Source organism: Oryzias latipes, chromosome 23 (genome assembly GCF_053564925.1).
Source record: "Oryzias latipes strain Hd-rR chromosome 23, Olatipes_Hd-rR_3.1".
Taxonomy (NCBI): domain Eukaryota; kingdom Metazoa; phylum Chordata; class Actinopteri; order Beloniformes; family Adrianichthyidae; genus Oryzias; species Oryzias latipes.
This window is the reverse complement of record NC_136259.1, coordinates 23010707-23024376: the sequence shown is the minus strand read 5'-3', so window position 1 is coordinate 23024376 and position 13670 is coordinate 23010707. Positions and strand designations below refer to the sequence as shown.

Below are 13670 nucleotides of genomic sequence, written 5' to 3'. Positions count from 1 at the left end.
GTTGATGTAAAAGTGGTCATGTTTTCTCTTAAACGGAGTAAAGAAATTTGCAGATTTACACACCGGACACAAACTGAACCAAAACGAAAATCAGAATTTTTAGAATACCACAGAATCCATGTTTTTATAGAAACAATCACCGGTGTTTAGTGTCTGCTTTGTTTTTGTAACCCTTGTTCTATCCTAGGCAGTTTAACGTTGGGAGTTGGGTCATCTAGACCCACTAGACAGCGCTCTGAACCTTGTCTCTTCAATGATTTGTGATCTTCACTGGTGTCCATGGATTACATGAAATCTTTCCACCTTTATCCACCTTTGTCGTGGTAGGGAGAACACGTCAATGGAAGGGGGGGTCATCTAAGATAGCACAAGGGTTAAATAATGGATGGATTTGCATTTCTTTGTACAGAAAAAATCTTTAACACACATCCCAAATTCAAACAGGACTTTAATAAAGAATTGTCATCCTTACATCAATATAAATACAGAACTCTGAACAAAATATACAAAAGAAAATTACAAAACATTAAAAGCATTCCTTGTTTTGTTGGGAATCCAGAAAATACACAAACGTCCTGATTTTCTGAGGGTCCAGACTGTCCTCCAGCCGGGATTCGCACTCGTCTTCCAGATAGAAAAGGGATGGAAGGAGCGGCGTGGAGGCGGAGCTGTTCATCCCAGGGCCCAGCGATCGGACTGAGAGTTCAGCTGCACCGACTCGCTGCTCTCTCTGTCCTCATGCTGACACACAAATGAAGAACATTGTGAAACTCTGAGCTGGAGCGGAAATCTGCTCTCAAATGTGGACGTCAGTGCACCTTGTTGGCGATGGCCCGCAGTTTCCCCAGCAGGGAGGGTTTCTGGGCGTAGACCACGTCGTCGTCCGGCTCCTCCCCTTCCGTCAGGCCGCAGCTGTCGGCAGCAGGTAGCTCGCACTCCTTGTTGGCGGACATCACCAGACGAGAGTACTTGTACTCCAACCTGAGCACAGAGCAGAAGCCGTCGTCATGGTGAGGCTGCATCTGATGAAAAACACGTCCAAAGGAAGCATGTCTGAACCGGCTTCACTTTGGACGGAGACTCGTTTTCCAGGCGGTCTGAGAAAGTACATGTCAGGAGTACAGATGGTTACGTTCAGATTTAGATCTGGTTCCAGAGCCCAAACGGCCCTCAAACCAGTTAAAAAAACAAAAAGAAACGCCAATAACTACCAGAAACAATGAAGTGAAGAAGCAGCGTGACAGGAGAGCGCTAAGATGTGCCTCAGATGTTTTATTTCCTCATTTCTGGCAGTCTGCACTGCAGGGCTAACACGTCCAGTAAACGCGTTTTTCACCGCTCGTCGCCATGACGATGGTCTTTTTGTTCAGGGCGTTGTACACGTCATTCGTATCCCTCGAGTCGCCGAATGAGAATCTTTTGCTGTGAAGTACAGATGAAGTTTTACTCGCCTCAGCTTCAGCATCTTGACTGAAGCTCCGCCCACTCTCACAGCTTCACCCATTCTTACATGAGCCCGCCCACATTTACTGGAGAGGAAAAATGATTGGCTAGAGTTGTACAGCAAACCTGAGTAGAATACATGATTCGAAATGAAGCACCGAAATCTGCATTTTTATACGGTAGTATACAAATATGGTGTACAGTGTGCACAGTAGTACCGTATAAGCCGGTACCGGTACCAACTTTACACCACGTTCTTGCACCCATTCCTAATCAGGGGGTGATTTAAAGAAACTCAGGAACACAAAATCAGCCTGAAAAGCTTAAAAGGCCTCAATGGACCCGGTCCAGTTCAAAGGTCATGAGCCAACAGTCAGAGAAGAGACTTTTGGACAAACGTTGATCCACAGGAGAGTTCAAGCAACATGAACACAAAGAAGCATCTCCATCATCCCCACAAACCTTTGGACAAATGTTCTGTGAGATAAAAAAAAAGACATGGCGGGGGTGGTGTGATGGTGTGGGACTGCTTCACTGTTTGAATGACTTGTTAAATTTGATGGAACCATAAAGTTTGTTTATGTTTTTCTTCTAACTAAAAATAAGTATAAAGCAGAGCCGCGTGGTTAAACCACAACAACATCTGCTGTAAACCGACGCTGACGTCTGGAGCTGGAAATAACACCTGAGTGTGTCTCTGCAGAGGGAAACCTGTGTTGCCTCACCTCTTGTTTTTCTTCCAGAAATAGAAGGTGAGGGACACCAGCAGCACTGCCACAAAGGCCCCGCCTCCAAGTCCCATTTTCAGCCACAGAGCGATGACCTCACAGGGGGAGGAGCTAGGAGGAGGCAGCGACACGCCCTTGATGCACAGTTTTGGTTCGTTCCACATGAACAGAGTTTCCTGAGAAGAAAACATTTTTAGAACCCAGAAGGCAGAAACATTCTGATAAAACACACAATCACACTTCAGCTTCAGGCAGAAGTAAAGCCTTATGGGAAATGTGTGCCTCTGGGGTCACCTGTATGCCCCCCTTGCAGGCCCCCTCTATGCGGTGGTAGTCGTCCCGGGTGCAGCGAGGACAGGCGCTGGCGCTCTCCCACAGGAAGTGGAAGGTGCATCCGTCACAGGTTCCTGCGGGACAAGAGCTGCACAGACGCATGTAGTCATTACACCGACCTTGTTAGAACGCACATTAATGCAGCTGTGAATTAAACCTTTAATCTGTCAAAAGAACAGAGAAAACATGGTCAGATTAGGATTAGACTGCAGTTGCAATGATAGTATCTTAAACTTAAAAACATCAACCTAAAATGATTAATTTGTTTGAGATTTAAGACTTTGTAAACTTATCTAAAACAAAAATGTCGTCTAATATTTTTAATGAATTTTACTTGTATAGTTTAAATTTGAACCTTAAAATGTATGGGATATTTTTATTGAACTTTATCTTAAAATCTGTAAAAATGACAAAGTGATATTTAAAAAAACAAGTCTGCACTTGTATGAATCACGTGGTAGATTGGATAAATTAACTTTATTTATAAAGCAGCTTTTACACATTCTGTTAACAAGTTTACACATAGTTTGTTCAAAATAAATTAACGAATAAACATATTTAAGTAAAATAAACATTATAAGATAAAGGGGTTTAAAGCAAACACCCTCCACCTACCAATAAAAATATGGTGTTATCATAAAAAAATAATAAAAATTGAATACGATTTATAGAAGTGCATTGCACTCAATATAAAAAACAGGTGATCTTTGTTCTAATTGTTTTTAGAACTACAAAAGCAAAAAACTACAAACATGCTGGGCACTAACCTCTTTACACTTTATTTGAATGCAATATGCTTCCATAATTATCTAATTAATCTGTAAAAAAACATCAATTCAGACTAAAGTAAAAATACAAAAACAATAATGAAAAAAATACTTCACTTATAAACAGCAACAACTAAATTAACGTCTTAAGGTATTTAAGAAAAAATAAACCGGGAAAATAAAAGAAAATAGTAAGAAAGTGGAGAAATAGTTTAATTAGTGCATCATCAAGAGGTAGAGGTTTATTTTTGAAACATCTCCACAGTGGATGAAGCCTCAGATGTTCCTCAGGGACGAGCAGGGTCTGAAATTAACACCCGCCAGCTGCTAATTGTGAGCAAATCTTTGGTCTGGCGAGTCAAATTTAGAGGGTTACCGGCGAGTTCTTAGCTCCTCCTCATGCACGAGTGTACGCAATACGAGAGCCCCACCCTCTACGTCACTGACGTTTATGATTGTTTCTGGTGCGTTTAGATCAGGTGGATGGAGCTCCTTTACCATGCCGGTGAAGATTTGCAGTCCGCCACAAAAGAGGGGCGGAGTCATGGGCAACATAACCACCAGTGAAACCAGCCTTTTCAGGTCAGTGTTACCTGGGCACAGAGATTTCTCCTCGCTCCGACTTTTCCGGGTTACAGCGGACGATGATCACCGAGCTCCGCCCCTGATCGCACGACGCCGTGACCTGTGTGGACCTGAGCAGAAGTCTGGCCGAGTTAGGACTGAATAAAATACACAAAAGTAGTTTTGTCTTTTTTTACCTGTAGAAGAAATTGATGTCTGGAACATTCCTGGAGTTGTCTGGAAAGAGACCAGGTTCAGCGCTCACGCCACCAAGGACCGCCTCCACCGTGGCCCCTGCAACACGAATGCAAAGGAAAAGCGTTTTAACAGCTGAGCGCGGCGGCGAACCCTCCCCAGCGACTGCTGTACCCATGAAGGTGTCTGCCAGGCTGACGGACTGGGAGGAAATGACCATCCTGAAGCCCCGCCCATCGGTCGGGATGATGGTTGACTGGCAGATGAAGCTATCCACTGAGTTGACGAACTGAGCCATATCGCCGCGGTCCTCTTTGGTGGAGACGTCGGTGACGTTGTCGGTGCAAACGGCAGCTCTTCTTCCCTGAGGAAGACGAGCGATAAACCAGAACGTTCCGATAAAAAAAATATAAAACGAGGAACCATCTCAGAAAAGGTGAATCTGCTCCAGTACCTCGTGTCCGCAAAGGCTCACGTTGAACAGGTGGAGGTACTTGGTGCCTTTGGAGGTGAAACTCGGGCCGACCGTCAGTGACACGACGTCGCTCATGGGGCTGAGGTCAAAGGTCAGCGTGCGGTTGTTCTCTGTGAGGGTGAAGGAGCAGTCGCTGAAACAGCGCGAGTGTTCCTGCAGGGGGAGACATCACAGCGGTTTAATCATGATACAGTGATCCCTTGATTATCGCGGGGGTAACGTTCCAAATAGAACCCGTGATAAGCAAAACCCGTGAAGTAGAAACCTTTATTTTTTTTACAATTATTATACAATGAAATACACTATTATACATTGAAAAGAAAGAACAAACCATTAAACAGGCTAAATCAATTGTTTTTTTAACAAATAAAAGTACTTTAGAAACGTTTTTTCAACAAATAACTTCTGTAGTGTGCTGTCAAATAATAATTTCAATCATCAATAAGAACAGAAGGCTTTAAATTGCGGAGATTAGCCCCACCAACCGCGACCCGAGTGGATTAAACAGAAGAAAATTTAAAATGATTATGAAAAAAATAAAAAAGTACAGTGGAACAGATAGTGACTCCGGTCTTCTTTTTCACTGCTCTTCATACTGAGCCGCTGCATCCTCTGCAGCGTTTTTTCCTTTTGAAGCCCGCGGTGCAGCTGCAGGTGTGTTTGTTCGGGAGAGGAACATAGTGATAGGCAGTTGTTGTCGCTCTTTTTTCTTCTTATAAGATCCTTATAAACCGACATGCCCCCATCGATTATGTTGGAGAACTGTAATGAACGGCTCATCAAAGGGTCCCATTCTTGAGCTACTCGCTGAGTGACTTTTTAGCCAATCAGAATGCAGAACACAATGCACAATCCAAATCCGTGAAGTAGCGAAACCGTGAAAAGTAAACCGTGATATAGCAAGGGGCTATAGGGGCGATGTGGCCCACGCAGTGTATTTTCTACGTCACAAATTAGACCTTCAAACAGAGTTTTTTCCCTCTGCTTCTGATTCACAATGTTTTGAACAAACACATATTCAGAAATTTGATTTTAAGCTTAACTTTCTCGACATATGTCCTCCATCGTTAAGAAAAGACCACAAGGAGATGTTACAAACACCCTTTTCATCAGAGTGGGTCTTTAACATCCCAGATGTTTGAAGTGAAGCAAACGTGCATCACATATGCAACGAACCACAAACCATGGCGTTCAGTCCCACAGACCAGCAGAGCCGCTCAGGTTTATATGCCACACATATCTTGCATTTGCCATTTGCCACGAAAAAACCCCGAAATGGCAGCCATTTTGAAAGATGGCGGCCATACATTCAATTATTACAAGAATTCCTAATGTCTATTTGCCCCAGTCTCAACAATATGGGCTTTTAATGCACACAATCCAGTCTTATAACATGTGGAGTATCAAATCTTTTCAAATCAAGAGAGGATCCTCAGCTACATCTACGCCAAATTTGGTGCTTGCATCACAAAATGCTGGATCATTTTAGAATCCGCTTCAGCTACATGTAAAAGCAGTCGTCCAAAACTCCAACAAGCTTTTGAATCCAGATCTCTCTACCTTGTTGCTGACGCTTCCAGGTCCGCAGGCGATGCACGCGTCCTCCCCGTAGGTGTGTCGGCCGGCCAAGTGGGTGTTTGGGGGACATTCCTGACATCTGTTGGTGTTTCTGTCTATGTAAAAGCCCGCTGGGCAGGGAACACAGGAGGAGCCGGCCCGTTGGGAGTTCTGAGGCACCAGAGCACAGGCCCGACAGGCTGACGCCACCCCGTCCACAACGTTGGTCACACTTACCGAGTAGATTTTGGCCACGTCGCCGACATAACGGCGTACCTGCAAACATCAACTTGTGAGTTTTTGTTCAGATTGCTCGCCTGGCTCTCCTGTGGCGTGTTTTCTCACATCGAGGGCGTGGTTGGTTCTCTGAAAAGCCCACGTGTACGTGACGGAAGCGTTACGGGTCATGCTGTGGGAGAACAACTGCTTCTCCTTACTGCCCTCCCAGGACTCCACCACCGTGGTGCTCTTTGTGTTCACATCCTGCAGGGGGAGGAACGGCGAGAGACGGGAAAACTTAGGTCCAACTGTCCCAACCTGGACCTTGGAGAAAAAAGCTCAACCTAATTTCTACCTTCAGCTCCAAACCAACACAGTCAAGCACACACCATCATGAAGTAGAGCTCACAGTCAGCAGAGCAGAGCGTTTCAAACACAAAGCTGATTCGGCCAAATTCACCACCGGTCATCCCCGACAGAGAGGCAGGAACTCTGCAATGAGATTGAGAACAAATTACCCACAATTCCCACTTTACATCGCAAAGACGTAAACCTGAACTCCAGGAAACACGAAGAACTTACTTGAAACCAGGAACATGCAAGCTGAGGATGAGATAGTTGTTGTCTGAGCTGCCGGCTCCACTCCGAATGTGGTCTCCTGCCACCTCCCACCCTGATGAAAAGACAATCAGATTCATGCTTCATCACTGGTGATAACTTCCCGTGAAAGAATGTAGAGAGGAGTGCCCACGTCTTAAGGGGAGCGCAGGTGTGTCTTACAGTTCTCTGGAGGCTTGTATGGACATCTCAAGGAAGGAACGTCATGAAAATGGAACATACCATTGTTGTGTGTGTGGCAAAAGCATTTTGAGGTTTGCATAAGGCTAATGGAAGTTATGACGTACGGGTGATGCTGTCATATGGGGTCCTTATGCCACACTCTAGTCGTCAGTAAAGTGAGAGTACCGACTCCTTACTGACCCACATGTGAATGTCGCGTGCACGAGGTGTTGTCTAATAATCAAATCAAACCAAACTTTATTTATAAAATAGCGCTTCTCATGCATTTTGTGCAGCTCGAAGCGGTTTAACATTAAAAACAGAAAACACAAATTATTACAGTAATCACTTCAGACATGACGTGCGTCAAATACGCCTCCACCATCAATGTTAAAATGTGTGTTTAAGTCGCTGCTCGACGGTCGTCCAGAAGTGTTTTAATAAACCTGACACTCCCGCCGCGACGCTGAAGATGTTGACAGATCAAGTTTCTTTACTTTACCACAAAGGCGTCAGTAAACACGTCTCTATGTCTGGCTTCATGAGATCATCCAGACTCTCTCAGTACGTGAATGACGTCCCCTACAAGCGATATTTCTGTGTTTCTGTGGTTCGGTTTGATGACTTGCTGTCGCAGACGCTGCTGTGTCTGTGCCCAGGTGTTTTAGAGGAGAGGGGGTTTTATTGCTGCAGGGGACATAATGAAAGAACCTAAAATTCTGACATTCCCTGCTTCTCTTACTTTTTTTAATTTTATATATATACTTTTAGTTTTTTTTCAAGATGCAATGCACCAGAATGCACTTCTGTGTGTAGGAAAATCTTAAGTACTTTTTCAATAGCTTAAGTTTAGAGATGTTTTGTTTCTATAAACCAAATGAAAAATGATGCAAACCCCAATCTGAACCATGAGTTTTGTGATCCGTTGCTCCCCTGTTGTACGCTCACAAAACTATCAAGCTTTCTGCATTTGTCTGAACCCATCCAATACTGACCTTTGGTATTGGCTGTAGCCTGTGTGTTTGATAACATTTGATAACGCAGAAAACCACAGTCACCACGGAGATGAAGTAAAGTTGATTTTTTCTGCTCCATCTGGTTAATTTAGTTGTTCAGTGTTCCATCGCTGTATCGCAGTTCATCATTCACGGTTTACTGTTTTTTAGTAGCACTTTAAATGCTTTTTTTTGCGTCCAGAACACAAAAAGACTTTGTGTCACAGCTGATTCTACTATTCTTATTTTTTATGAGTTTCTTTGGCCGATTCAGGTTTTTTTTGTCCGTTTTTGAATGGCATCCTCTCCTCCGTAGTTGTGGTTTGGTGTTTTGCATACCGTTCATGTCGTCACATTTGGAGTTTCCAACATTTAAGCAGGACGTCTTCATGTTAGCGGGCAGCACGTTCCACCACTTGTACTCGTATCCGAGCACCGGTTCGGTTCCCGCGGGGCACTTTGCACACGCTGGCACACATGGAAAACACACAAAAGCTTCATTCAGAAACAGATTCACACAAACCTGATCATGCGAGATGTTAAACGGATTTCAAATAAATATTTGTGAAGCTGACACTATTAATGCAGCCAGAAAAATCCACAACTTTCACCACGTAAAGCACTAATAGATCTAGAAAAGCTGTGATTCCCAACAAAGAAAACTCTCCAAGTGTAGCCTGAACGTGCAGATTTACCGTAGGTGCCATCTGAGTGGGTTCCAGGAGGACAAGGTGAGCAGGTGGAGTCGTTGCTGTTGTAGTAGCCAGGGTTGCATGGAGGACAGGGCTCCCTCTGGCCTGTAGCGGGCAGCTCTGCAGCTCCTGTGATGTTTTCCACACAGATCTTTGGCTCCACCCATCGGTACAAAACCTGTGTCTGAATCAAACAAACCCATGATGGGAGTACAGAAGATTCCAGAACCGTCTGTCAATAACTAGAGATTTCTTCTGCATGAACACACTCTCCCACCAGTCCCTCATCTAAAATTAGCTAAAATTTTTCATCTGCTCCCGATTTACAACCATTTGAATAAAGAAATACTCAGAAATGTATTTTTAAGCCTAACTTTCTTTATACATGTACTCTGTCATCAGAAGAAATGTTACAAGAATATGTTAAAAACAACAAAAACACCATTTTCATTGGAGTGTTTAAAACCCTGGAAAGGATTCCAGTTTTGTTGGTTTGGACAAAGATGCAGATCTTGGAAAGGGAACACATTTTACTATTAAAACAACTCAGTAAACAAAAGACTGTTTACCAAAAACTCAGAGCAGTCAGAGGAATGATAAGTGTTATAAACATGTTAGCTTATCCCACAATGTTGTACAACAGTTATAACAGTAAGTGAGAAGTAGAATAAGGCAGAAAAAGCTAAAGTAGGGCTTTTAAACAAAAAGACGTCTGAAAAATGATCAAAAATACATCATAAATCTAAATTAGTTATATTGTTTTTGTTCATCATTTTTAAAAAATTCCAGCAGAATCTAGTAAAACTGTCCGCTGATCTTAATAAATGCCATCCTAGGGCGTTTTTTTTTTTAAATGTTGATTGTGTGAAATGTGAGACGAGGCGCGTCGGCTGACCTTCCCCTCGCCGTCACAGGCCGTGTGGATCTGGAAGTAATCACTCTCTGAGCACGGAGGCCTCACTTTGCATTCAGCCCAGCCCTCAACTGAGACAGGAAACAAATCAGAAACACAACGAGTAACAAACGCACAACACAGACTCACACCTCAATAAGCAGAATGTAATGATGCAAACTTTTTGTGACTTCAGTGAGCAGATTAGATTTAAATGAGCCAAAAACTTTGAATCAAACTGAACAAACAGAATGTACTGGAGTTTAGTTAACTGGGTAAACGGTTAGTTATGGTAGAGTTACGGTAGTCACCAGAAAGTAAACACTGGAGCTCAAGCTCCGGTGTTAAAGGGATAGACCATATAAACTGCTGAAACACAAGAATAAAAATCCAATCATCTGAGCCTTGATCATCTCTCTGAGACTCCAGCATGATCTCCTGCAGATTTCATCATTTTATAAACTGATAATTAAAAGATAAAATCCACCTGGAGCTGACAATAACATGTAAATGTGTGCACTGGTACTAGAACACTTCTAGTGTAACCAAAGAAAAACCTTTTTAAAAAATAAATTACCGTATTAAAAAGCAGATTTACTGAATGCAGTCCAGACTTTGAATTTTCATGTGAGCGTTCAGAAAAAGCCCAGAGCATCGGCGCACTTACGTGAGTAGAGGTGTTCAGGGCACGGAGTGCAAGAGGAAGACCCCTTCACGGAGTAAGTGTTGCTGGGGCACGGCTGGCAGGACGAGGAACCTGGCATGGAGCTGAACCAACCGGGTCGGCAAGGAAAGCACTCAGAAGTGTAGGCGACTCCTGCACACATTCATGCGTCTAATGATATCCATGAGGACTGTTAATTGAACGTCTGCGTGAGTGAATGTTTGGAGGTCTCACCCTCGATTTGGATGTTCCTGAGCAGCACGGGTTTGACCATCTTCCCTCCCACCAGTATCCCGGTTGTTCTCCAGTACAGGATGTTTGTGCCGGACTTCAGGCTCACCTGGGAGGAGAAGAGAAGCAGAAGTCCACCGAGGGTTCAGAACATCTTTTCAGCAGAGGCGGAGCCAAGTACTCACTGTGTGCGTCTCCCAGTCTCCATTACTGGTGACTCTGATCCACTTCTGATCGTCAGCTTGAGCCATTTCCTGACACTGTTCGTTCTGGACCTAAACAAGTAATGAGGAATAAATATCTACACAATACGAACATCAGTGTTACCATGTTGTAGGACGCGGACGCTTACGTAAAACTCGAAGAGGATGTTGTTGTCTGGGTACTGGTATGTGAAAGACACTGACCCCTGCTTTTCCAGATGGACCACGTAAACTAAAGACACGGTGCATTCATCGCGGTTCGACTCCAGGTACATGCCCTGCGGCGTCCACGATGAGCTAAAACATCAGCAAAACACAGTTCTCATACCCTCAGGCACGTTTCCATCATGAAAGAAATTGACAGAGTTTACGGCCACCTGTTACACGACTGAACGTCTTCCCCGTTTGGTCCCAAGTCCAGGAAGCTGGCCAGGTTGGTGAAGCCTACAGGGATGGCGTCCCATTGGTCGAATCGCAGGCCGCTGCCGAGAGAGTACGAGCCGGCTGCACAAGGCGTGCACTGCTGCGTGGACATTTCCAAAAACATCCCGGCTTGGCAGGAGAAAGCTAAAAAATAATAATAACAATAGGAGGGGGAGGGGATAAAGTTAGCATTTTTTTATTTTTCAAATTTTAAAGCTTCTTTATTATTAAAAATTCTGTTATTGGGGCCAAGTGTTTATATGTGCAGTGTCCACACATCTTTCAAGTGCGTCCAAGACTACATTTTGTTGTGGCTTTAAGGGACATTCTAATGAGTAATTGTAAAAACAGGAATGCTAACCAAATGGCACAGCAAATATCTGAAGGGCAGCTATGAGGCCACCTATTTTTCAGCATTCAAAGTTACTTCCTTATTGAATTATTGGGTAGTTTCTGCATTTGAACATTTTTTTTACAACAAATTTAAAATGTGGCTTTTTTGTGTTTTTTTCTTAGCTAAGTTACAATAGCATTTTGCAGCTAATTTGAATTGTCCTGCAGTTTTTAAAAATTAATTTAGCTGAACTAGCATAGTGCCAGGTTTATTAGGGCTATTTTAGGGATTCCTACAGTTTTTAACCAACTTAGCATTTAACTAGAGTTTGTGGTCTCCAGGATATTTAGACTTTTTAACCGTTTTTTTTTTTGTAAATCTTATAATCTTTCCGCCTTTATATTATAAATTTTATTTAGAAAATGTCTATATTTCTACATTTTCCACTAACATTTTATATTAGCACTGTTCGACATTCAGGTTAGTCAGACCAAGTGACTGTATATGAGAAATCAAATGACTCCTAGAAGCCAAAATCCCATCCACTTCTACTGAGAAATAAACGGCTTTACTCAGTCATTCTGTTGGTCAGAATAAGCATTCTGGCTCTCATCCCTTTTTAACATGTTATTGATAATCCTGATATTTTTAAAGAGGTGGAGTCTGCACACATCAAAGTTCAAAACGTTTGATTGACAGACTTAGTGTGGCCAGCTTTCAAGTGGTAGGGGCGTGGCCTGCCAAGGAGATCCCTCCTGATTTCTAGAGTGGTTGCCGTTGAAACGTTGACTTAAAACTATTTGGATCAATCACTCCTTAGTGCACATGGTGGTGTCCATATCCTGAATAAATGGAGACTAAATAGACTTCATTTCATTGGAGCTTCATCCAGTTCTCATATACAGTCAATGGTTGAACCATGTTGTTTTTGGTGTTTTCAATAGTGCAGGTGTAGGTACCATAACCGTTCGTCCTGGAACTTACATTTGGGGTCCTTTCGACTGAAGGTAACGTCACACTACGGTAGCCCCACTTGTACAAACTAGGTACGTCAAGATCTGCTCTGGCTCTACAAATTTTCATTTCACGTTCCCTTTTGTAACCTAAAGTTATTTTCCCTCATAAATTGTGTCTGACATTATTCTTTGTAATTTTTATAAAGACATGTTGCTGCAATCCGCTTGTTATTCCATTTTAAGTTCAGCTGTGGCTGAAAATGTTGTCAGCACGGCTCAATGTTGTTCTTCCGGGACCGTTCTGCCGATAATAAAGCACTGGGCGCACGGATTAAAAAAACTATAAGCAAACATGCATTCAATAATAATCATAACAATAATAAAAGCACATTTAGAAGACAAGCTCGCTCTGTGTTGGAGCTGTTTGTTTACAATAGACTTTATAATGTCTTCTTCTATGATAGTTTCGTAATTTGTCCAGACAAATCACTATCTGACACGTCATTAGACCAACAGACAGCCAATAATAACATAATGTGACGTCAGCACTAGTCCCAGGACCCCGAACGGAAGTTCCAGACCGAACAGTTATGGTACCTACACAGGCGGTGCAGAGGACACACACTCTGCTCTTAAACACAAGCCGGCTCTGGTTGGACTCACAGCAGTCGGTTCCTCTGGTTGGAGGTGGGAGGTCTGAGCAGGAGCCTGGATCAAGTGGGATGGCGACCCTCCAGCGGGATCCTGTGCTGTCACACTCAGTGTATTGGAAGTAGAAATCTTTCTGTAAAGTGCACATTAAAGGTAAAAAAGTAACTGTGATTACTCGTATGAGATCATTTCTACCGTGTATAAAAAACAAGAACCATTAGGTTTTTCATTGGCCTTTTCTGCAACACTAGAAGTATTTCTACCTGCCAGCATCTCTGGCTATTTAATCAGTTGGACCAGTTTATTTTTTAGATCTTTCCACATGATTAATCTTTATATTTTGCTTTAAAAAAACAGATATAAATTTTGATTATTTTACACAAATTACAAAAATATGTGTTTCATTTATTTGCATCGTCTTTTATTTATTCCCTTTTTTATTTAACGTTAAACATTTTCTCTGAGAAAGTGAGATCTCCCTCACAGCCAGGAGCCCTAAATGTACAACTCTAGGCAGTACAGACAATAACAAAAACTGATCACACAAAAGGGGACATGAGGGCTTCCA

At 42.9% G+C, this 13670-nt stretch overlaps 1 protein-coding gene across 3 annotated transcripts in view; it reads right to left on the bottom strand.

Moving 5' to 3' along the window:
• Positions 1 to 430: 430 nt before the first annotated feature.
• The window catches only part of LOC101169403 (endosome/lysosome-associated apoptosis and autophagy regulator family member 2), a 38930-nt gene continuing 25690 nt past the window's right edge, over positions 431 to 13670 (bottom strand). The window contains exons 4-24 of one of the 3 annotated variants that reach the window (XM_078941807.1): positions 13115 to 13235; positions 11116 to 11305; positions 10888 to 11035; positions 10721 to 10810; positions 10539 to 10644; positions 10308 to 10457; positions 9644 to 9732; positions 8752 to 8932; positions 8396 to 8524; positions 6864 to 6954; positions 6671 to 6773; positions 6408 to 6605; positions 6066 to 6338; positions 4485 to 4658; positions 4205 to 4394; positions 4033 to 4129; positions 3865 to 3966; positions 2466 to 2592; positions 2169 to 2347; positions 819 to 981; positions 431 to 741 (exon numbers count right to left, since the gene is read on the bottom strand). In XM_078941807.1, coding sequence (XP_078797933.1) covers positions 673 to 741; positions 819 to 981; positions 2169 to 2347; positions 2466 to 2592; positions 3865 to 3966; positions 4033 to 4129; positions 4205 to 4394; positions 4485 to 4658; positions 6066 to 6338; positions 6408 to 6605; positions 6671 to 6773; positions 6864 to 6954; positions 8396 to 8524; positions 8752 to 8932; positions 9644 to 9732; positions 10308 to 10457; positions 10539 to 10644; positions 10721 to 10810; positions 10888 to 11035; positions 11116 to 11305; positions 13115 to 13235 — 2970 coding nt within the window. In that variant the 3' untranslated portion in view covers positions 431 to 672. Of the gene's footprint in view, positions 742 to 818; positions 982 to 1211; positions 1423 to 2168; positions 2348 to 2465; positions 2593 to 3864; positions 3967 to 4032; positions 4130 to 4204; positions 4395 to 4484; positions 4659 to 6065; positions 6339 to 6407; positions 6606 to 6670; positions 6774 to 6863; positions 6955 to 8395; positions 8525 to 8751; positions 8933 to 9643; positions 9733 to 10307; positions 10458 to 10538; positions 10645 to 10720; positions 10811 to 10887; positions 11036 to 11115; positions 11306 to 13114; positions 13236 to 13670 lie in introns of those variants that run through there. The other 2 variants (XM_004083210.5, XR_013653549.1) reach the window with 2 other exon arrangements.